Here is a 24,525-nt window from a genome sequence, read left to right as displayed (position 1 = left end):
CCCAGCCCGCCTTTCCTCTGCAGTTGTAAGAACTAAACATGTCTCGAGATATTGTCAACGCCATCCCTGGCTGAGAACCACTGATTTGTAGACAGTGAAGGGTCGGTTCCTGACCCTTCCTTTTCTGTACTACTGCGTGATATTTGATGTTTTACTAAAATACTGATTTTTAAAATGCCATTCAGAGTGGCCTTGGATCTGATTTGGTACAAAATACTTGGATCAGCACACTCTAACATAGATAGAGGACTGACTTACCTTTAGAAGTTGCTAAGTGGTGAAGTTATATTGATTGAAATCCATTTGGGTTCCGCTGGTTTCAGTGATTGGAGATTTTCACAGTGACTTGTTTGTGGATATATGTGGGGAGGAGCTCTGTCTGTAAATCTCAGTGTTACTAAGGTTACTTCAAATAACGTACGGGATGATAGGGCCAGTTATGAGGGAGGAGAGGGCCTGGTCTGGGGGGCGGAGTAGAAGTGTTCTGGATTTGGGGTTTAATGTTTCATGTTGATTTAATTAATTAATTAGTAATTGTTTTTTGCTCTTCCTTTACCAGAAACCTGAGCTATAATAAACTTTCTGAGATTGACCCTGCTGGTTTTGAGGACTTGCCGAATCTACAGGAAGTGTGAGTGCTTTCTCCTAAATTTCCGTTTGGGGGTAGGGGACTAAGAGCTCCTGGGGAAACCCTCTCACCCCGGCTGGATCAGCATTCTAAGCTTGCCAGCTTTCTGTGCTCCTTCCCTGTAGCCCCTCCCTTCTCATGGGCACACTAGAATCCCAGGGAAATCACGGGGACATGGGGGTCGCATAGGGGGGTCCCCTCCCTTGTGGAAACCTTGTGGACCCTCTGTGTCAGCACACCCGCCTGCTTCTGCCCCCGCCATTGCTGGGGAGGTAGCCCCCTGAGCCCAAGCATATGCGCCAGCCCACTGCTTCCGCTTCCCCAGGAAACACAGGTGCAGGAAAATGGAAGACAGAGCTGGCTTGTCCCCTCCCATCAGCACTCTCAGCCAGTCCCCTGCCTTGTGCAGGGTCCTGTAAATCAGGCCTCCCTCTTTCCTCCTTCTTGGCTGTGAAGAACTCTGCCTTTTTTTTTTTTTTTTTAAGATTTTATTTATTTATTTATTAGAGAGAGAGAGAGACAGAGATCACAAGTAAGCAGAGAGGCAGGCAGAGAGAGGGGGAAGCAGGCTCCCTGCTGAGCAGAGAGCCTGACTTGGGGCTTGATCCCAGGACCCTGAGGTCATGACCTGAGCCGAAGGCAGAGGCTTAAGATGCTGAGCCACCCAGGCACCCCAGGAACTCTGCTTTTAACATAGAAGTTGGGGTTATCAGGATTTTAGTTCACAGGGACTTTAGAGAAACTCTCTGTTATCGTGTGTAACCACAGCAGGAAATTAAGAGAGTCTAGAAATAAGTAAAGACTAATTCACATCACCAGGCATAATAACCATTATGAATGCTCTGTGAAAATAGATACTTCTACACGTAGAATTTGGAGATCAAACTGTATATACATCTTACAGTTTTCTATCTTTTTTGTACTTAATTTGAATACTTTATCATGGAAGTTAAAATTTTTTTAATGCCCCACTTAAATTTTTATTTTGTGTATTTATTTATTTTTATTTATTTGAGAGAGACAATGAGAGAGAGAGAGCGCATGGGGAGGTCAGAGAGGAAGAACCAGGCTCCCATCTGAGTAGGGAGCCTGATGTGGGGCTCAATCTGGGACTCCAGGGTCATGACCTCAGCCTAAGGCAGTCACTTAACCAAGTGAGCCACCCAGGCATCACTTAAATTTTTATGTAAAACCTACCACACATGGATAGTCTATAAATTTTTCACCCTGTTGTGCTTCTATTTTCAGTGATTTTTATTAGGTATTATTAGGTAAGTGCTTTACACATTTTGGTCCTTAAATGTAACCGATAGAAGTCCTTGTTTATTATTCTTTGATTTCATTGTTGGATGATTTATCTAAACAAAACTTAATTTCATCCCTTGGTGCAATTGGCAAAATACCAGCATCCCCTAGCCCCATCTCTAGATTCTCCAAATTGAGGTTATGATTTCCATGTGTCTTTAAAAAAGGTTTAAACTTCCAAAGTTAAAAGAACTTCATAGTTGGAAGGAGCGCTTGGGAATATTCTGTCCAGGACCCTAACCAACAGCCAGTGGAGGGAGCAAGAAAGCAGGAGGTGGGTCACTGTGCAAATTTGACCTAATAAAATAGCCCTTTCTGCCTCCACCTTGAATTTTCTCCCTCCTCGGAACTCCTGCTGCATTCGTGAGCCAGATGAGGCCCCTGCCTGCATCCTGAGCTTGTTTTGTGTGTGACGACTGCTCTCCTTCATCTTCTGATATTGCACTCATGAAGGTTGACCTTAGCTAGCCATTGTCCTTAGCACAGCTGTCCTCCTTATTATCACTGCCACCTTCTCCAGACAGGCGAGGGAACCAAGGCATGGGGGCGTGGCCGGGATTGCAAGTGGTCGAATAGGCCTACCCCCCTGCCCCCAGTCTACTCTTGTGCCACGCTTTCTGTGCCAGCACTCCCTTCCTAGTGTGGGAGGCCCGAAGACAGAGATTGCGTCTTTTGGATACAGTGTGGTGTAGTGAAAAACACACAAATTTTGGTAGTAGACGGACCTGGATTTGAGTTCTGGTTTTGTTCTTTGCGGGTCTGTGTTGTTGGACAAGTTGCCTCAGTGCTGCTTTTCCCTGTCTGCAACATGGATGTACGAACACATGACCAGTGGTACTAGAATTATTAAATTGGAAGCGATGTCCACAGCTTTGCACATGATGAGGCTGCTGAGTGTTATTTCCTTCTGCAACATTTGGAAGCACGTAGCCCCCCAAGCTGGGCGTGTTATTAAGAAACAAATCCTCGAGGGCCTCTTACCACCGTGACGGCTTACAGTCCCTGGTGTCACACTAGGATGGACAAGACGAGTTCCCGGGACCCCAGAGCAGTGGAACTTCTCACTGATGCAGATCTGGGCCTTTGCTGGAGGGAATTCTGATCCACCGTGGAGGCAGATGGCAAAGAGGAGTAAGGGGTGGGGAGGTGGGAAAGGATGTTGAAGAACAGAAAAAAAAAAAGTCATAGTTGACGTACAGTTGCTTCTCAATTAAGTGGGTTCAAGGCCTTCCCGGGAACTGTCAGCTCTCTTAAACCCAGCACAGCCCTCCCTCTGAGTCTGGAACCCTTGGTGAGAGGAGAACCACAGGCCGGCAAAGCAGCAGGCAGTGGTTTAGCAGTGGTTGTATTTTGGGGGTCTGGAACCACGGTCCACCGTGGCCCACTGGCGAGAGAAGCAAGGCTGTTGGAGGCCCCTGGAGCCCACGAGGAGGCTGGAGCAGCTGCTGCCAAGCCACACGGTCTGCACCGCCCACAACTCTGAGGAAAGCCCACCAGGGAGGGCCTCCGGCCAGGGTCCTGGACGGCCAGGCTCCTCTGTTAATGAGGGGCTATTTATACCGTCCTCTTTAAGAGCCGCACGCAGGTCACGTGCTTGCTGCCTGGCCGGAGAATGCTCACTGTGGGCGCTGCCGTGTGCTTTCCAGGGCCGCTGACCTAAAATGTTCCTCATGGTGGCCGGGAAGCCTGAGTGTGCCCTGCCTCTGGGTATTTATGGCTCACTCTCTGGTGTCTCAGGATTATGCTCCCCTCGGCCCCTTTGAGTGTGTGTGTCTGTGTGTGTGTGTATGTTTAAGGGAGGGCTGGAAGAACCAGGGGTATCTTTTTGAGGCACTCTTCTTTGGCTGCGAATTACCACCACCTGTTAAGCATTTACTCTATTTCTGGCTCGATCCTAAGCCGCTAGGTTTAATTATTTCAGCCGGGTCCTGCCACAACCCTATGAAGTTGATCCTGATGTTGTTTACTTTTTTTTTTTTTTTTTTCAGAGGAAACTAAGGCACAGTAAGGTTAAGTGACTTGCGGAAGGCCCTTCAGTTGCTAAAGGGTCGGATTGGGGTTGAATGAACCCAGAGCTATCCGGTTTGGAGATTCGAGCTGTAAAAGTCCCCTCCTAATAACCCCTGCTCGGCTTCTCTCTCACGGTGCCTCAGTTTCTTCTCTTAAGGGGAAGGGAACTTCAGTGCCTTCCTCAAAGGGTTGGCATGTATCCCAGTGAGATGGTGCGTGTTGGCATTCAGCAGAGGGCCTCCTGCACAAACTCCATCCTTAGTATTCTTGTTTGCAATTGCTCACTTAACGTAACTATCCCCTCCATCCCCGTCCTGAACCAAGCACATCTGGCCTTCTGGTACAGAAATGATGTAGCATTATGTATCATTATCAGTATGCCTTAGTCTTAAGGAGCTAAAAGGCTTCATAATAGTTATAATAGTTAATAGTTGATAATGTGACTCTGACTCTGAAACCTTGGCTCCTCCCTGCTGTGGATGACTTTGTCCCTTGGAAAAAGCAAAGCTAACTGAAGTTTCAACTTCCTGCTCCACTATATTATGAAGGGCAGCACTCTCCTTGCCTGTGGCAACATCCCAAATGCCTCCCCATAGCGGATTGGCTAAATAAGTGATAGTTCATTCATGCCCCCAGAGGAAGTACTCTGCAGCTGGTCAGAAGAATGGGGGGAGATCTACAAGATGTATTGCTGAGGGAAGCTGCGCTCTAGAACAGTCTGTATAATTCACAAGCATCTGTGTAAAAGAGAAAGACGCATGCATCTCTCGGAGCTGGCAGCCCGCGCTTCCTCTTGGAGGCCGACCAGGGGACTGATGTGCAAGGAAGCTGCAGGTCTCATTGTATATTCCTGCTTATTCTCTTTTGAAACAGCTTGAAAATTTTACTGTGTGCTTAGATCAGCTGTTCAATAAATAATACGGCAATTAAACAAACAAACAAAAAGGCCGAAAAGCCCTGTAACCCAAAATCACTCCTTGGGTTTGTTTTCATTGTCTGTGGGAGCCTCACTTGATTGAGATACTAATTAAACTACTCTGAAATGCCCTTCCTAACATTTTGCATCTTACAAAATACAAGAACTTCCTTTCGGCAAGCTGACTAATGGGACATTTCAGAGAGTCCAGAAGGCCCGTGCTCACCTTATGATGGGTGAGCTGGAAAAGGCCCACCTCTCGGTTCTGCCCTGGAGTCAAGCAGTCCTTGGAGCCCCATTTCCCTTTTTTACACCTCTTTCATTCAGCTCCAGGGTTAGGCTGTGATTCGTGGTCTGATGCACCCGAGGGAGGCACTTCTTGGTCCTGAATCATCAGGAAAATCAGTTCAAGAAGCAAAACATTTTACAAGGGCTTTTAGGACCTCGGATGGGAGCAAATATGGGGGGAGTGTGAAAGGTAGAAGACTGCACATGCCTTGATGTTCAGAAGGTTTCATCAAACCCTGTCCTAAATCCCTAGTTTCCTGACTCGGGGAGACTGCGCTCAGCTTTCCCTCCCAGCTCTGGCTGTGCTATTTTTGACCAGTCTCTATTTCGGGCTGGCAAGTTGGTCGTGTCTCAGAGCGAGTGTGGTCTCCACTGCCTTCTGAGGATACCGTTCTCTCATGTACAGGAGACAGGGCACACAGAGAATGCCAGGAGTGGAGAGGCCGACCGATTTACATTTAACTAGCGGTGCTTTTTATGTAGGAATGATCGAGAGGTGGGTGGGCTATGCAGCTCTCCTCCTTCGGACGCCACCTGCCCTCTGTGTAGATCGAGCTGCCCTGCTGGGGTCAGAGCCTGTGATCTCTGCCTGTATCTGTGGACTGCCAGTCTAGACAGAAATGCCCCGTTTATCTGTAGCACCGCGGCACGTGTGTGCTCCTCTTCCAGCAGTTTGGGCAGCATTTGACATCTTACTCTGCCACCCCTTTTCCTTGTTCATTGATTTCTGTGAAATCAGGGGGAGCAATTTTTTGTATGTGTGGTGGGGCTGGCCTGAGTCAGAGGTCGTTCAGAAGTTCCCCTGCAGAGAAGTCCGAGCTGCCGGTTTCAGGTTTAGCATCAAGTCGGATCCTAAGCAGCCCGAGGCACAGCCACCATGTTCCCTGAGGGTTTAGGAGCCTTCCGGCTTGCTGGCCTTGCCACTCGTGGCTCGCCTCTGATTGGCAGCCGTTCTCGGGTTCTGCTCTTGCCTGTGCTGCTATCTAGTTGAGTGGCCTGAGTCACTTGATTGCAACTGAAAGTTGACCTAGAGCCCATAGCTGCAGGGTAGGGACCAGCACGAGGACTTGGTACCTGAGTCTGAGAGGTAATGATGCAGTTGCATCAGGCATGTGGAGTTGCTGCTGTCATTATAAAGAAATAGAGGGTAGTGAGTGGTTAAGAAGGTAGACTTGGAGGCTACACTCCCCGGGGCCACTGCCACTTACTACACGACCGTCAAATTAGTCCACACCTCAGTGTTTCCATTTCCTCCTTGATACAATGGGAATGTCCATGGGACTTCTTACCCTGTAGGGGTCTAAAGATGAGTCGATGCGCTAGAAAGCTCTTAGAACCATGCCTGGCACCTAGCAGCCCCTCCCTTGGTTAGCTGCTGCCAGCATTATTACTAGCACCATCATCGTGTTCTAGAACAGATCTCTAGACACGGAAGACTTCCTACACGAGCTGCCTTATTGGCAGCTGGCCCTGACATTAGTTTTCCTTGCTCTGCAACGATCTGAGGGTCTCCTCAAGTACTAAGTGCATTGATGGTACCGTGAAAGTGTATTAGCGGAGATTAAAGCTGCTGGAGAGTGTTCATCATCCCCCACACCAAGATGGGAAATGGATCACTGCAGGGTTGGAGGAGCAAAGAGGGGAAGCAGAAACAAGCTCATTCTGGGGGCCGTCAGATAAGAGACTGTTAAAGTAATTAATTGTCTACTTCAGCACACAGACAAGGGCCCTTTAAGTGAAGAAGGGATTTGCCACATGATACAGATCTGCTTTCTCTCTGCCAGATGCTTCAGTCATGAAGCTATTGAAACAGACGTTCTGTGTCCCACGGCCCAGTAATTGCCAAGCCTCATCTCTAACTGGCTTTGGCACTGAAGAAAGCAAATGGGATAATTCAAGGCCTTTTCCTTTTTTTTTTCTCCTCCTGTTCACGTCTATAGAAGATGGCAGACAACCAGATTATTCTATTCAAGCCAATACTAGCTGTATACTTGTATGAATGCAGCTATCACTTTAGCGGCCTTGTCTTTAAACAGTAACAAGATGGTCCATGTAAGCACACAGTCTCTTAAGGAAAAAAAAAAAAGAGAGTAAGATAACCTAGTGTTACTCCTTTGATTCTGCATCTCAGATACAGTTTCTTTCCAGCTTGTCACCCAGCTAAAAGCTGGATCCCTGTGCTCTGGCTTTCTTAAGGATTTTTGGGCTCACTTTGCAAGTCTGATTTTGGATTCTCTCCCCAGATTTGGAAATACATGTCCATGTAAGGAGGCTGGATTGCAGAGCCTCTGGGGGCAGACCCAGCAAACTGTGTTTTGGTTTGCGGGCTTTCCCTTTCATGAAGATTTAGACGGCTGGAGCGGGAGAGGGGCTTGGAGAGCATGTCTGGTCTGGGGAGGGTTTTGGCTCAAAATGTCTTTGTGCAAAAGTGTGTGTCTGTGTGTACGCATGCCTGAAAAACATGCTTGGAGGCTTCATCCGAATTCAGGGAAGCTGGAATCCCAAGGAGATGGGACTGCCCAGGTCCAGCTTTCTTGTTACTTGTTGCACAGCTGAGGCACTGGAATAAGTGGCCCACATGTCCTGAGCTCCTGGGAACTCTGAGCATGGGGGAGGCTCTGGCCCTGGGTACGAGGGCACCACCCGTTGGTGACGGCAGAGCTGTGATTTGCAGAACCCCATGTCTCGGATGTGGAAGAGCAACCAGGAAGGGATGGTCTTTCTCCCCAAATCCTCTTCTGACTCTTCCAGCCCACCAGGAACATCCTCGTCGATGGTTTCGGGGTGCTTTTGTTCTGCACCACGTACCTTGACCTTTCATTACTGCTCCCTGTTTGTAAGTGTTGAATTCGGAGCTAGGCGAATCTGAAAGACAGGTAGCACCCCCGAGAGTGTGTTTCTAAACCGTAGTTGTGACAGATAGCTCGTTTTTGTGAGCTCATGTGACTTAACTATCTTTAAAAGGTCTCTCTTAAAATTCTTTATCTTTTGGGTCACCTGGGTGGCTCAGTTGCTTAAGCATCTGTCTTCAGCTCAGGTCTTGATCCCTGGGTCCTGGGATTGATCCCTACATCGGGCTCCCTGCTTGGTGGGGAGTCTGCTTCTCCCTCTGCTTCTGCCCCTCTCCTTGTTCATGCTCTCTCTCTCTGTGTCAAATAAATAAAATCTTAAAATAGATGAAAGATAAAATTCTTTATCTTTTAGTGAACATTGCAGTATCATCTTCCCATGGCCAACTCAGCAGTGTTTTTTTGTCTTTTGTTTTTAAGATTTTATTTATTTATTTTATAGACAGATCACAAGTAGACAGGCAGAGAGAGAGAGAAGGAAGCAGGCTCCCCACTGAGCAGAGCCTGATGCAGGGCTTGATTCCAGGATCCTGGGATCATGACCTGAGCTGAAGGCAGAGGCCTTAACCCACTGAGCCACCCAGGCGCCCCTCAGCAGTGTTTCTTGATTTACTTTGTATATGTGAAATTTTTCAAACAGCTGACCTAAGTGAGGAATGTCGTCTTTTTGTTACAGGTACCTCAATAACAATGAGCTGACAGCCGTACCATCCCTGGGTGCTGCTTCATCTCACATCGTCTCTCTCTTCCTGTAAGTGGTGCCCCTCGGGGAACCCTGGGCTGGGTCTCGAGGCCATGGTATGGTCTTGCTGACATTTGGTGGCAGGAAAACTTGTCCCTGTGCTCGCTGGTACAGAACAGCCTTTTTCCACAGAGCACCAATGCTCACAACAAGTACCTTGCTTGCTGTTATGTTAAAACCTGGAAAACTCACTTCATCTGATTTGGGGAGAAGTTGGTCTTAATTGATACATAGACTTAGCAAGTATCTTGGTCCTACTGGGTAAATTGCAACTTGGAGTGCATGAGCTGGAGGTAAAGGAAGCCATGCGAATTATAAGACGGCAAGCTCACGTTTGTGGTACTGGACCTCACCATGTGACTTAGTTCACTTTTATGGCTTAAAAAAAAATACCCCAGGCCTCTGAAATCAAGCTAAAAGTAAGGAATCTGTTGATGTAGTCAAGTGTTCAACAGCACGCTGAAAATGAAAAAGGCTATAAAGGGACTTAAATGAAAAAGGAAGGGAGGATGAAAGTAAGACATGTTCTCCTCGGAACTGCTAAGAGCTTTTGCTCAGGAGTGATGCCCACTTCAGCCCTCAGTGGGGGGCGGGGGACTCACTTGTTTGAAACCAGCACAGAGGTCTTTCTGGATGAACCCGCTGTGGGTCCCAGCAGTTTTCTCAACCACATGTCTGTGGACAGCCTCAGCAGAACACCTTTCTCTTCACACTAAATTTCCTTTTCTCCACACCAGCCCTATTTTTATTTGATTTTGATTCTGCTGGTGTTAGCTCATTTGCTCCCCTGCACGTATCTTTTCTCGACACTGACGCTTGGCAGGCAGAGCAGAGGGACCCGGTGGGAAGACGTCATCCATGTGATGGCTCTTGTAGCTTGCAGGTGTTGGGTTTTTGCTGGCAACAGGCCCTGGTCTGGGGAAGTGCTCCGTCCTTATGAGATGGGGTGTCGGGCTTAACCCTTTTCAAGGCATTGCTTGCAGGATTGAAATAGCAAAGGGTTAGTTAGAATGATGGCCCCAGCTCCATGTCCTGGACAAACAGCTTTCTCTCGCCAAACTCATTTACAGAGTTTCCTTAGTCCTTTACACATGGGAAAGGTGAACCAGAGGTCCAAGAGAAGTGCATTATAGTATAGGAAACTCCTAGCATCATGCAAGACACCTAGGAGGTGTTTGACAGATGGTGGCTGCTGCTTCTGGCTTGCGGTCGCCTGTCGCATGGCTCCTGGGGCCCTGGCATGATCTTACCCGTAGGGCCACGGGATCTGGGGGGCAGTCCTTGTTTCTGTGGAGTGCTGGAATGAAGGTCGTGGCCTTTTGTCCCAAGATGGGCAGGCAGGGGTCTGACTGTGTCTTTGTACCCATCCTCCTGTGTGTCTAGCATCTGGAAAGTGTTGAACTGCTGCTAAATTAAATGAGTTACCCATACCAGAGGCTAATTAAGGATGTGATGCTCCCTTGTATGTTCATAGAGGAAAACACTAGAAGATGCTTTTAACTTCTTGTTACTAAAAGTAGGGTTCCTGGGTCAACAGTGTCCTACCTGCACTGGGCTCGTTGGAAATGCAGAATCTCGGGCTTCAGCTCAGCCACGCTGGATCAGAAGCTGCATTAGGAAGGTCCCTTGGCCCTCTGCACACTCATTCAAGGGTGAGAAGCACTGCCTTCTCTCCCCTTGCTCTTCCCTCAGGGAGGAAACCAGGGACACAGAGAACATCTTTGTGTCGCTAACAGGAAACCGAGGATCCCTGAGTTCCTGTAAGTTGCCAAGTTGAGAGGTGGGACCGAGACTGGACCCAGATGCCCGTGCCCGTGCTCTTTTCCTTTACGTGCCCCCATGCACTGAGTGCAGGAGCACAGCAGGTGACTCCGAGCCAGCCGTGCCAGAGATGGGCAGGGCCCCCAGCTTGGCCTGGGGGCCTGTCGTACTTGAATCACGCCTTGCTCTGCTGACTAAAAATACATTTCTGTTCCTTGGCCCAAGAGCCTGGAGCTGTGGGGCCGGTTGGCCTCGTTCCTGCTATTCCAATTAGACAGCGTTAAACTCTGTAAATCAGGGAGAAGAAATAAAGGCTCCTTCCTGGTTTTGAGTGAGTTTGGGAAATGCCGGTTAGTGTTGGCAGGCACCTCTTCGGCCTGACGCTGGTCCCCATCGGACTTGGTCAGTGATTTCTCTGAAACCACAGGAACTGAAGGGTGTTGATCTTCCTTTGCTCTGAGAGGCCTGACTCCCTGGCTGCAGCGCCTGCAGATTAGGTTAGCAGCGTGACATCCGGGCAGCAGGATTGTGGGTAATTCTGCTGTCATCCTTCATGCCTTTCTGTATTTTCCCAAGGGGACCGTGCAAAGGATGGGGACAAAAGTAGCAGTGGGCAGCGGATGGCCTGTCCTTCCAGGCTGGCCCAGGAAGTGCTCAGCATCTCTGTTCCCAGGATAATTCCTGTCCTTCAGGCTTCGAAGAGCTTGTTCCGCTGGTGTGTCTGTGGCTTTTCAGAACCACTGAATTCAGAAATGTCATATGTTCAACAAATATGGAGTAGGTCCCTTCTGTGCCCATGAGGTTGGGGCCCAGGGGCCATCCGAGAGTGTCCTCACCAGGCTTCAGTGCTGTCCTGTCCGGGAAGCCCCTAGCACAGCATGTGAAGACATAGTAGGTCGGCGAGCTCCGTACCTGTCCCGTGTCATACCCTAACCCCCAGATTCATATTTGCGTCTCATACTCCTGTTGTGGGCAGCCAGAGGATCAGGAGAACAAGTGAAATGTGTCAAGGGTCTAGCTGGCTGAGTCCCGCTGAGGTAGAGGAGCCAACACAGCTTTCTGGGGACACGTTTCTAGGTAGGGGCTTCGGGGGAGGGGCCCACCAGGCAAGCATGCTGCTCTGATGTCATGACCTGGACAGGGAGCTTCTGTGTCATCAGCTGAGCAAGGGGCTGAGACAGTTTCATATTCCTTCTGTGACCCGGACACTGAGCACAGGGGCAGTGAGGGCACCAGAGAAGTGACGGACCCCGCCGTGCCGTGAGCACCTGTGGGGCACACTGGCTCCCACCGAGGTAGTGGGTCTGTGGTCCGCAGCTCCCGGCACTGGCGTGTGCCTCTGCAAATCAGCTTGTCGTCTCCGTGTGTGGTTCCCAGTGTCCTGTGGCTCCCTCCATCACCTGGCTCCTTGCTCACAGGAGGATACTCTGAGGCCCCAGACATCAGGGCATCAGGGCCCTCCTCCTCAGGGGTCACAGTTGGGAGGGCCCCGGGGTGGGCTTTCTGTCCGGCTTTACAGTCAGGGCTTCAGAACAGACTTTCTCGCAGAGTTTTGGGAACTGAAGTCATTCAGTAAAATTTCAATTGGTTAATCCTTTTTGATTAAAGGAATCTAATTCAATTAAAGAATTTGTCAGAGAGCAGATTTTCGTCCTGAGGATAATGCCAAAGCCATTTGTCCTTACTAACAAAAAAGCATGAAATGTAAGGGAAGCTCTTAATAGAACCGGGGTGGCGAGTGGGAAAGCTAATTTGATAGAACAGTTCTCAGAAAAAAAAAAACAACAAAAAAAACCACCAGAGTTTTGTTAAATGGGAGCGAAATCTGACGGTAGATTTTTACGTTTCCGTTTTGTGTGTGTTTTTTAATTTGAAGTCCAGGAAACTCATGTTACAATTCCCACGGTAACAGTAATTTTGTCTGATGTGTAAGTGACATTTCTGGTGAAGAAAAATTTCCGCTTTTCCTGGGGTGTTACTGCACTTGTATCGTGGAGAAGATCTGTTACAGTGGAAGCGGCTGGATTTTGTTCAGTCCTAGAACGCTTGCTGTGAAATCGACGTTTGCTTTTGTCTCATGCGTGTCAGCTGTAACAAGTTTCCCATCCGGCCCTGGGCTCGGTCCAGGTAACTTATTTTCCAGTTCAGGGGTGGGTGGGTGTTTTGTGTGTGTGTGTGTGTGTGTGTGTGTGTTTTAAAGTAACCTCTGTCCCCAGGGGCTCCAGCTCACGATCCTGAGACTGAGAGTCCCATACCCCGCCGACCGAGCCAGCCAGGCGCCCCACAGCTGGTGTGTATTTTAAACCTCGTCCCTTCCCCATCCCTTGTCTTTCACTCTCCACCGCCTTTGGCCTAGATCAGGTGGGAGAGCTTGGCGGAGATGCCTTTTGCACACAATTGCTTGTGACTCTGTACTAGTCCTATTAAAATCCCTCAGGTTTCTGTCTTACTTGAAAACACATTGAAACACCTTTTATTTTGAGTCATGAAAAAAAAACTTCTTTTTTGAAAATTATTTGTTCTAAAGATCTTATTTTAAGTAATCTTTATACCAGTATGGGGCTCGAACTCACAACCCCAAGATCAGGAGTCATGTGCTCCGCAGACAGAGCCCGCCGGGTGCCCCTCAAAAGTAATTTTTTAATTGAGATAAAATCAACATAACGAAACTCACCGTTTTAAGCATTTTAGAGTATACAGTTCAGCGGCTTTTAGGCCATTCTTGTTGTGCAGCCGTCGTCAGTTTCTAATTCCAGAACATTATCACCACCTCAAAAAACAAACAAACCGGGGCGCCTGGGTGGCTCAGTGGGTTAAAGCCTCTGCCTTTCGCTCAGGTCATGATCCCAGGGTCCTGGGATCGAGCCCCGCATCGGGCTCTCTGCTCTGCAGGGAGCCTGCTTCCTCCTCTCTCTCTCTCTCTGCCTGCCTCTCTCCCTACTTGTGATCTCTGTCAAATAAATAAAATCTTTAAACAAACAAACAAACAAACCCCATCCCCCATCCTCTTCCTCTCACACTCCTGGCAACCACTAATCTGAAATTTTTTTTTGAAGAAAATTATTTTTCTCTCATGTTAGTAACAATATATTTGGAAGACTTAGACTGATTTAAGTAAAAACACCAGAGGTAGTTGTCCGTCTCCACAGTTACCTGTTTTGCTATGACCTTTCGGCTAAAGAGAAACGGATTCAGGAAAAGGGATGGTGTATTTAACATTTCTTTATTGTAACTTCCGGAGAATAAAAACCTGGAAGGAAAGAAACCGGGTGTCCTGTCTGTGACCCCACTCAGAGCCAGTTAAGTGGAAGGAGCCCTGGGTGGGGTTGAGGGAGCCCGAGGCTGTGAAGGATTGAGCCCTCTTCTCGGCTCTGTCTTCTGGGGAAGCAGAATCAATAGCAGTCCTCCGCTTTCCCTGTGCCTGCCGGGTGAGCCCTCTGGAAAAGCCAGGGCCCAATCAATCTTCTTTATAGGCTCATTAAAGCAAAGATCAGTTCACATTAAGGTGTAATTAAAGAGCAGGCCTCAGAGGGGAGGCAGTGAGGATTTGGCCACGGCCCCTCAGGGCTGAGGGGAGGAGTTCGTCTCTAAGAGGGCCCAGAAGTCACAGAGAAGGGGACCCAGAACTCAACTGGCTTAACTGGGGAACCAGAGGTAGGATGTTAGTGAACAGGAGAAAGTACACAGAGTCATAAATAGCTCGCTGGGGTTCCTAAAAGCGTGTGTGTGTGTGTGTGTGTGTCCCCTTACTGAGTTGGTGTAAGGCATCTTGCCTTTCTCTTAGCTGCCTTTCAAGCTTGCTCCATATTTCCTCACCTGGAGGAGGGTCATCATCTGCAGACGTAATACAGAATTGATGGTAAAACCTTTGTTGGTTTTTGTTTTGTTTTGTTTTCTTTTGAAACACACCATGTTTATCCCCAGAAGTATGAAATAATACTTCATCTGGGAACCTTGAGCAGTCATCTGGGGTAGTGAAGCTCCTTGTGTATTGAACGTAGCTGGGGGTGGGGTGGGGAGGGGGCGCTGTAGGTGTGTGTGGGGAGGAGAGGCAGCTCTCCCAGAGGTGAAAGGATCATCCGTCCTTCCCGTAGAGGAATTTGCTAACCCATCCACAGATCAGGAGGCTAAGAGTGGACGTAATCCAGTCTCTTAGAAAATGTGGACTCGGGTAGCCCTTGCCGCGTTCTGCTTCAGAGACGCGTCCTGCCCTGGGGAAGCTTCGTGCAGCCATGCTGGTGAAGGCAGGCCAGTCTGCTTTGGCGTTGGTGTGCAGGGGGGATACCTTCTCTGGGCCGATGGCAGCATTTTACTGCCTTCTTCTCAGGAGTGTGAAATTAACAGTGACTGAGATGCTTCAGGCAGACACTGAACAAAGTTGTGTTTAAAAAGCGCCAACTCGAATTTCAGTGAATGTCCGTGGTGTCGAGCAGTCTGTGGCCGGCCGATTTGTTTCCCACGCGCTAAGCAGAAGCTACGGTCCTGGTCAGAAAACAGCACTTTGTGGATAAAAAGGAGGCCGCGGTTCCGTTTCCTGTGTCTTCAGAGCTGGGGCCACGTTCTGCCCTGTCTGCCAGAGTCGTGTCGGTGTGAACTGAATCTTTGCCCTAGATGAAGCAGCACACCCATTCCCTTGGGGATGTGGCTCTCCTATGACCTTTGTGATTCTCAAACTGAGCCACCGGTCAGCATCACCTGCAAGGTTTGCTGAGACCCAGGCGGCCAGGCCCCGGCCCGTTTCCGGTCCAGCAGGTCTGGAGTGCTGCTGAAGAATTCGCCTTGCTCCCAAGTTGTCGGGCGCTGCTGCTGGTCTGGGAACCCACCTTTGAGAACCACTGCCTGGGCTTACATGGAGGGGGCCGGGCTCTCCAAGACTCAGGTGTGGAGTCCTTGCGAAGATGCTTAGCTTTTGGAGGGCAGTAAATTACTTAAGATGAGTTGGGGGCTCAAAAGCCTGGTGGGGTTATTTACTTCTGAGGAAGGTGCTGGGGGTAGGGGGGGAAACAGATCTGGCTGTGGCTGTGGGTTTGAGGCTCACGGCCGTTATCAGTTTGTCCCTGCTTAATTTGCTGTGTCTTGGTGGTCACCAGATCTCCCCAGCAGACCTTCCCCAGTCACTGCAGAGGTAGGGAGCGCCCAGTGAACAGCCTGGCCTGGCAGGACACAGGTTACTGCGTCCATCTGTGTGTGGGTATGAGAGGCTGTGTGTACGGCCCCGCCTTCCTGAGCAGGAAGGGCCCAGGCGGGGACGTGCCTTCTACCACCACTCACCTTCCTGCTGCTTATCAGCCATCTGCGATCAGATAAATCTTTGCGGGTGTAGAAAACCAGAATGGTACTGCTTTGTCCCAGGTGCCGGTGACAGGAAGCGTCTGAAATGTGGGCAGTCATCCCCTGCGCTAACGGAATCAAAATTCAGGGCCCTCCCCTGCCTGCCCACCTGCTTACTCACCCCCTGGTGTCCCTGCCCTCTGCCGCTGGGAGGCTGTGGTCCTGGCGATCCTCGAGCAAGAGATGGATGGGGAGGCGGCTGTGGTGGGTGCAGGATGGAGACCAGGGGCTCCCATGCAGGGCTGCCACGGCTTGCCATGAGAGGTGAAGCCACACAGAGATGCCCCGTGGACTGGGGTCTCTGCCCCCAAGGAACTCACAGGCTAGCTGCAGAGAAAGATGGGTAAACAGACCATCACAGTCATCATAATGCGGGCGAGGGCTGGGGATGGTCTGCAGGGTCCCTCACTGCTGGTGCTGATGGGGTGTAAGAGGGAGTAATGTTTTAGCCGAGCCCCCCCTCCCGGCCCCGATCTCCTTTCTCTCCCTCGACATGTGAGTGGGTTACAGGCGTCACAGGGAGCACCTGGCATGCTTGACCATTGACCAACATTTTGTGTACTTGGAGACATACTCACAGGACGTGGCCTGTCCCCTTTTTTTGCTTTGTCAGCAGGCGGACTGCTGTGAAGAGCCAGCAAGCTTCTGTTGGAAGGCAGAGCAGGACCCCTGGTTCCTAGAACTGCAGCTATATCAGCCGCTGGATACCACCAGTGAGCCCTAAAATAGAAAATTAAATACCCAGTTTACAAGGACAGCAGCTCACTGTCCCGGAAATATCCCAGGGTTTCTGTCGTGCACACTGGTTCTTGCCCTGACTCTCAGGGAGCCTTCTGCTGGGAAAGGAGCTACAGGGCCCCCACGGCAAGCCTGCCAGATCACATAGTCCTGACTTGTCATTTTCCTTTTTTTCTCTCTCTTTGTGAGTGGGGTGGTGAGGCAGCCAGATGAGCGGTCCATCTGCAAGTCATTTGCTGAGAAAGTGAAGTGAACACCAGCTGTGGGTCTGGGGAGCCCAGCAAGGGGAGGCTGGGAAATAGGAGCGTGCTCACGGAGGTCACTGTCTTTTCTGGGAACTCGGTAGCTTAGGTTCTGTGGTTCAGAGTTGGCTTTTGTTGTGTGTGTGGTTCTCCCCTCCTCTCTTTCTCATTTCTCCCGGTGACCATGTAAGCGTGAAATAGAGTCAGAGACCCAGTGAGCACAGGGATGCTGGTGGAGGGTGGCCGTTCTGGGAGGGACGTACCTCTCCTTGCAGCCGTGGGTGCTGAAAGTGCTCCAGGGCTCTGGGAGCCCCAGCCTGGAGGTGGAGTGCCTTGTGGGTTGCTCAGTCTCCATGTAAAAGGAGCTGGGCCCGGCGGGAATCAACAGTCTCCTTCCAAGCGGGACCATTTCCTCCCCCTCCTCCCCCTCACCCACTTCCTGCAGGTGGCTTCCGTAATCCCCTTACCACTGGGGAAGCCTCAGGAGCGTGTGCACCTAATCCGAAAATGGCTGGCTCGACGTTGACCCGTGTGATGACCTTGCAAAGAAGGCAGGGCCCATTGTGTCTGCTCACACCTGGGAGCCATTTCCCGCTTTTATAGCCCAAGTGAAAGAAATGTGTTTGCATTTATGCTGGGCCTTCCTTTCATAAGGTCTGTCATTGTTGGGTGTTAGGGAATATGAGAGTCACCCTGCTTATTCAAAGGCAGGGGTTTTTCAAGATAGAAGAGTTTACTCGTTGTATCGAGTCACATAAAATTGCCTTTTCTTTGTAGTTCAGAAGTGATCAAAACATCAGCTGTCTTGGGGTGCCTGGGTGGCTCCTCGGTTGTGGGTCTCACTCTTGGTTTCGGCTCGGATCATAATCAGGGCTGTGGGATCAGGCTCTGTGTTAGGCTCCTTGCTTGCAGCAAGTCTGCATGAGACTCTCCCTCTCCGCTTGTTCGCATAAGCTCTCTCTCTCCAGAATCAGATCAATCTCCCTTCTTCTGAGATGAAACATGGCAGGGGTTGGTGTACGTTGGAAGGCATTGCCCTACATGCCTTCATGGGCCTCATTTCATTTTAGTGCCTCTGCGGTCCCAGGAGAGGGCATAGGGCCTGTTTTAAGTCCCTTTTGCAGATGAGGCACCTGAGGCACAGAGAGGGCCAGAAACCTGAGGTCACACAGGAAGTGGCAGAGGTGGGTCTTGATTTCTTTGCTGTCCACCTTTGGGGTTTGTATTCATTGTATAAAAAGAAGTATGTGGCCTGGGAGGGTGTTGTCATCTCAAGTGCTGACATACCAAATTGTGTTAGGTGGGGGAAGCCTGGGGACGGGGCCAGAGGGCTCTGACGAAGCTCCGGGGTGCAGGTGAGTGCTTTCTCCCACCACAGAGCTGAGGGCATGGGTGCCTCGTGCCTCAGCAGTGCTGCCCTCAGGTGAACCTCCTTTGGGCAGCCCCGGAGTGATGGTCATCAGCTGATGCAGGGTACCCAGAAGTCCTCCCCTCAGCCCCTGACCACACCCGCAGGTGAGTTATTCTGAGCTGAGGGCGGTGGTCCGGGTTTCTGCAGAGCCAGACCCGGAGTGCATTCGTGCCGGCAGCTTCTCAGAGAGTGGTGACCTGCCCTTGAAGACATCCCTCCAGCAGAATTCCTGCGCTGTTTCCTCATTTCCTGGATACCTTTCAAACCCAAACAGCCGAGAGAAAGGTGCCAGATTGTGGTTTGTTCTGTCCAACTCCTTCAACCAGGATGTAGAAAAGTGTGCATGAAGGCTGGCAGCAGGCAGCCGTATGGCACCCATGGGGTGGCTGCCCTTGAGGCCCGTGGTAGGGACCACGGCTGGCTGGATGGAGAGTGTCTGGGGCTAAGAAACATTCTATTATTGGGGAGGGACCTGAGAGGGCTGCTGGGAGATGAGCTTGTAGAGACCCAGGCTCCCTCCCCAGGCAGCTTGAGGAAGGGTCTTTCCAGCTTACATCCACGCCTGCCCTGTCGAGCTTTCACAGGGAGGGCTATCTCTGCAGAGTGCTTAAGAGAAGGCTGGGGATCAGCAGGGTCTCCATGCAGGCCTGCCTTCATCCTCGCTGGTGCTGTGCTCTCTGGGCCTCACTTGCTGAGTCCTACAGAGGGCCTTGCTGATAACGGCAGGTTGTGCGGATTTACTGAACACCACGTGGGCTCGATTCAGTGCGTGCTCCGTAGTGAGCGTGCGCCAAGTGGGAGACGCTCCTTTAAGACTGAGTGGCCTCCGGGGCGCCTGGGTGGCTCAGTGGGTTAAAGTCTCTGCCTTTGGCTCAGGTCATGATCCCCGGGTCCTGGGATCGAGCCCCCGCATCGGGCTGTCTGCTCAGCGGGGAGCCTGCTTCCTCCTCTCTCTCTGTCTGCTTCTCTGCCTACTTGTGATTTCCGTCTGTCAAATAAATTTTAAAAATCTTAAAAAAAAAGGACTGAGTGGCCTCTGGTGTGGACAGAGCTGGCCTGGTTCTGCTGCTGTGTTCTGAGGGGCTTTGGTGGCTGACTGGGGCACAGGCTCTTTGCATCCCCTGAAAACAGACCTCGCTTGGAGATAACCCATTATGGGTCAATCACTCGCTGGTGACCTAGTTGAAGTTCCCATCCCCATATTTGTGTGTGTGTCTAGGCCCTTAGCTTTCTCTTAGGCGAATTCCCAGTGAGCTCTGGAGTGCAGCAGTAGCCTTGACTTCTCTCCTTGCTCCCTTCTTTGTCTGGGGTGGGTGCAGCAAGCCCCCGAAACATTAAGCAAATATTGAAGCAGGGCTATCATTTTTGGCTGCATGGCAGAATGAACTGGGGGGAAAAAAAACCACAAAAAAACCTAGATGCCTAGGCCCCGTGCCAGGCCAAATAAGTCAAATATCTGGGCACAGGCACTGGGTTTGTAAAGCTCCCCAGGTCATTTCGATATGCAGCCCAAGTTTTTGATCCCAAGCTGGGTGATTGCAGGTGAAAGCTATTGTCCTCCCTCTCTCCTTCCCTCTCATTCCTGTCACTGAAAATACCCAGGCTTCCCTGGCTTCCTGCCCTGCATGTCCCCTTTTGCTTTGCTTTCTTTTTCTGCTCCAGGTGGAGGGGAGAACTAAGGCTGACCTTCAGTTTAGCGCTTAGGATTCAGGGGTCCCCGTTAGAGGTTTTCCATACTGATTTCATTAGAAGACACTGTGAAGTTAACCACGTTATGACTAGGAAATGACGCTGCCTTTGGGGTGCATGGGGGTGGGACTCGGGTTTGCTTGGACACGCCCACCTCATTTGGTGATCGAGGAATTTGTAGATTTGCCACCTAATTTGGGCCATCAGTTTGCCCCGAAAGGTTGTGTACTGGTCCATCTCTCACCTGCGTTCTGTCAGTCAGAGAAGTCCCCTTCTGTTGGCGTCGGGGGACCCTCTTCATAGTAAAATGATAGGCAAAACTTACTTCAGTCTCTTTAAAACCTTGTTCTTCCTAATTCCCGAGCTAGGACTTTGCTCTTCTTTTAAAAAAGAAACTCTGTTGAGGCGCATGGGTGGCTCAGTGGGTTAGGCTGCTGCCTTCGGCTCAGGTCATGATCTCAGGATTCCTGGGATTGAGCCCCACATGGGGCCCTCTGCTCAGCAGGGAGCCTGCTTCCCCCCCTTTCTTTGTCTGCCTCTCTGCCTACTTGTGACCTCTGTCTGTCAAATAAATAAATAAAATCTTAAAAAAAAAACCAAAAAACTCTGTAAATAGCTGTGGAAAGGGAGGGTTCCCCTCTGATCCCACCCAAAAGCTGTAAGGGTCCAGCAGGATTCTAGTGCTGACGTTGAGTTTCGATGATGTTGGATGTGTGACGGCATTTGTGAGGGCTGTGTTTGGAACTGCTGCTTCTGGTAAGTCAGAAAGAGTAACTAGAATTTTGGAAATGAGGGGGAAAGATTCCCTCAGACTGTTTAGAGTGTGGTGTTTGTTCCAAACTGGCTGTGTTCTTTTTTTTATACGGAGCAAAACAGTGGTTATCAGTACACATAGTGCAGTTTTTCAGCCTCATAATTTTTATTTGGTTCTGGGAGTCCCAGGGGTCCCCCTCCTGCCCTTGCGGGCAGTCGGGTTCCAGCCTTTCCCACCCCCAAGGGCTCCTCCCAGGGCCAGGCTGGCCCTGCTCCTCCCCCACGTCCTCCGGTGTGTGTTAACAGGACTTCTCCAGCAGTTCTGGGGTTCTGCTTTAGAGTCCAGGACCCGTCTTCACTTTACCCCGTCCCCGGAGAAAGCACCTGAGAGAATCAGTACGTTGGGGAGATGGATTTGGAAAGCAGAATACCGTGCGTTGTGGACATAATGAGATGGGTTTCCTGTGTGAGGTCGAGGTTCATCTTCTCTCTGCCTTGGTGGCCTCCTGGGTCTCCTCTGGAAGAGGAAGTTTCGTGAGGACCCCGCATCTCCTTTGTGGGCATTTTCGCAGACAACCTTGGACCATCCTTTGCCCACCTCCAGCTGGATGTTGCGGTTTGGGGTGACTCGTCTGTTGGCGGGAGAGGCCCCTGCCTCTTGACCAGACATCACCCAACCAAGCACATCCTACCTCCTGACCCCAGAATGCACGCCATTCTGCCTTGTGATGGGTGCTGGCCCCTGGGGTTGAGTGATGGGGAGGAAGCATGCTTTCTTCAGGTGCACACGGCCTCCCCTCATCAGCACCAGTACCTTTCAGAGAGGAACCAGTGTCCAGCCAGTTGGCTTCCAGCCCTGACTCTGCTAGAGACGCTACCACAGGGCCTTCCACACATCCCCTCTCTTCTTTTGGGCTGCTCTTCCCTCATCTGTAAGGAAAGGGCTGATGCTCTATTGGCCACAGTGAACCAGTGTCCGGAATGCACAGGGCGGCTTCCTCTCCTGTCTGCCTGTGGGACCTAGCTGTGGGACCCTGGGTTCCTGGCAGAGGCTCAGATGGTGCTGAGTTCAGTTCAGTGGATCTGCTGAACACTGTGTGGCGAAGTTGGCTTGCATGATGGGAGGGTTAGCACCCTAGCCAACTCCTCGTGTCCACTACCAAAGCCCGGACCTGTAGCCTGTCTCTGCAGGGGCTCCTCATGGCCTTGGCTCAAAAAGTGCCCACACTCAGCCCTTCTCTTACCTTCTCCATTCCCTCCCCATGGGACCCTCAGGGAGCTCCAGCCTCACCAGTCCCTGCTCCACACTCACCACCCAGGGAACTGCCTGCCTTATGGGTTGGCATTTGTTGAGGAAATGAGGAAAGGATCCCTTTGTGGCTTCCCCATCCCCTATGAGACGAGTCTTGGCTCTTGCAGATTTGTCCTGCAGTCCATTTCTTCCTCCCTCTTGCCACTTCCTGCCTTGACCTTTGCACAAAGCTGCACCGGGAGCGGGAGGGGTTGGGTGGGGGCCCACATAGACTGCATCTCTGGATCCTGTTTTGTCACCGTGGTCTGAATGGCTGCTCCTGGCCTAGCTGCCTCCCCCACACCTTTGTGTCTCCTCTGTCCGTGCACCCATCACATCTGTGTTTTTTCCTGGATTCCAGTGTGTGTGTTTCTGGTATGAGGGTTGGGGGGAGGAGGACAATGATTCTTCAGTCAAATAATACTTTTTCTTTTTTAGCAGCTGTACATGATAAGCGTCCCGCACACATTTGACTGAGTAAATGAGGGATTAAATAGGTCAGTCCAAGAATAAGTGATTGTGGGCCCTGGGGAAGATATTGCGTAGTTCGAGACATTGATCGTCAAGATGAAGGGACCAACTTGGGACAAGTAATAACAGAAGTCGTCTGTTGGGGGCTCCTGAGGGGCATGGCTCTTTCCGGCCAAGAGGTAGGACTTGGTTTTCCTGACTTGTTGATGAGCCAGGCCGAGTATTACAGGAGAGAAGATGGAGCCGAAACTTCGGCTTGCCAGGCGGTGTGCCTTAAAAGGAGGAGGGTCGTGGGGGCGCCTGGGTGCCTCAGTGGATTAAGCCGCTGCCTTCAGCTCAGGTCATGATCTCGGGGTCCTGGGATCGAGTCCCACATCGGGCTCTCTGCTCAGCGGAGAGCCTGCTTCCCTTCCTCTCTCTCTGCCTGCCTCTCTTGTGATTTCTCTCTGTCAAATAAATAAATCTTTAAAAAAAAAAGGAGGGTGGGCCCTGTGGGTCCTTGTCTAGGTTGGAATCCTTATCTTGCTGCTTTCTAGATAGGGAATTGTCTCCACCCTGGTGTGTGGGTGTCTGCTCACCTGTGAGGGGCCAGCAGGTGTTTTGGGGAAAGGCTTTCTCTACAAAGTGAAGCTGGAGAATCATGGCCAGTCCCTCCATGCATCCAGCCCATCCTGACTGCTTGTCTGAGTCAGAAAGTTCCAAAATCGCAGAGTTACAGATAAGCAGCTTTCTGTGCTACAGGACATGTCAGAGCCTTTAATAATGAGGGGGTGGGGCACAGTCCATTGAACCACCTGCAGCATGTGTTGTGTGGGTTGAGTTCCATCATGTAAATTTAGCAAATGGAGAGTCGAGTGGAATGAAAGGTAGGCTAATTGGAGTTCTTGTCCATACCTTTCCTTCGCTGGCCTGCCTCAGGGGTCTGCAAAGGCCCACAGGGGAGGACGTGTGCAGGTGTTCCAGAAGCGTTTCATGGAAGTCCTCCAAAACTAGTGTTTCAGGGATGATGCTTCGGGAATCTCCTGTGTGTGGTGTACGTTTGACCTGTGTCTAGGTGTGGACGCCTAGCAAGCCCTGCTGCTTAGCCAGGCAGCCCCGGGGCTTGGCTACAGTGGGGGGCACTGGATGGAGTAGTCACTCCCGATGCACCAGTCAGGGGCCACGCTGGTTTTCTAGCAGGCTTTATCAACTTACCCCTTCTCACTGGGAGTCCATACCCCTTTGTCCTTTCTTCAAATGTGGAATATAATAAGCAGTTCATGCTTATCTCTGGATTTCAGAAATCCCACAGTGCCCAGCAGCGTTTGGTGCATGGCTTTCAGAATGGAGGCCTACCAGGTACATTCTGCTGGTTTGGAGGAACCGCTGGAGACCCAAAGAGGTAGCAGATCTGCTGGTAACACCATGAATTCTGCTGGGGCCCCTACCTGATTCCACAAGGAATGTAGTGACTGTTTTTGGGTGTGTTAAACCTCGTATTTTTGAGGTGATTGTAGATTGACTTGCGGCTGTAAAAAAAAAAATAATAATATAGGAAGATTCTCCTATACCCTTAACCCGGTTCCCCTAGTAGTAACATTTTATAAAACGTTTGCAACTAGGATATTGACATGGATACAATCAAGGTATGGAACCCTCCCTCTCCAGAGAGATCCCTCATTTTGCCTGTTCGAAGCCTCCCTGTTTCCCTTCTGCCCCCCCACCCTGGGCAATGTCTCGTTTGCTCTCCATACATATAAATGTCATTTAAAGAATGTGAAGTGAGTGGATTCAGACAGCATGGAACCTTCTGGGACTGGCTTCCTTTTAGGCAGCCTGATTCCCTGAAGAGCCGTCTCGGTTGGTGGATGTCGGTAGCTGCCTTGTGCTTGTCCCGGAAGAGTGAGAGTGCGCTGTGATACGGGTGTGCCCCACCTCGTTGAGCCAGTCCCTGTCGAAGGACGTCTGGGGTGTTTCCTCAGCCATTGGGCTGTTAAGAATAAAGCTGGCATGAGCATTGCTATGCAGGTTTTTGACTGAACGTCAGTTTTCATTTCTCTGGGTGTGCGCCGTAGAGTTGCTACCTTGTGTGGTAATGGTGCATTCGATGCTCCAAGAAAC

At 50.6% G+C, this 24,525-nt stretch overlaps 1 protein-coding gene across 1 annotated transcript in view; it reads left to right on the top strand.

Annotated features, from left to right (window-relative positions):
- Window positions 1-24,525, top strand: part of LRIG1 (leucine rich repeats and immunoglobulin like domains 1) — a 111,521-nt gene that overhangs the window by 36,864 nt on the left and 50,132 nt on the right. Inside the window, exons 2-3 of the mRNA XM_045990031.1 lie at window positions 560-631; window positions 8,673-8,747. Coding sequence (XP_045845987.1) covers window positions 560-631; window positions 8,673-8,747 — 147 coding nt within the window. The remainder of the gene's footprint in view (window positions 1-559; window positions 632-8,672; window positions 8,748-24,525) is intronic.

Source organism: Meles meles, chromosome 20 (genome assembly GCF_922984935.1).
Source record: "Meles meles chromosome 20, mMelMel3.1 paternal haplotype, whole genome shotgun sequence".
In the NCBI taxonomy this organism is placed as follows: domain Eukaryota; kingdom Metazoa; phylum Chordata; class Mammalia; order Carnivora; family Mustelidae; genus Meles; species Meles meles.
Note: the sequence above shows the minus strand (reverse complement) of the source record. Positions and strands in the feature narration are given on the sequence as shown.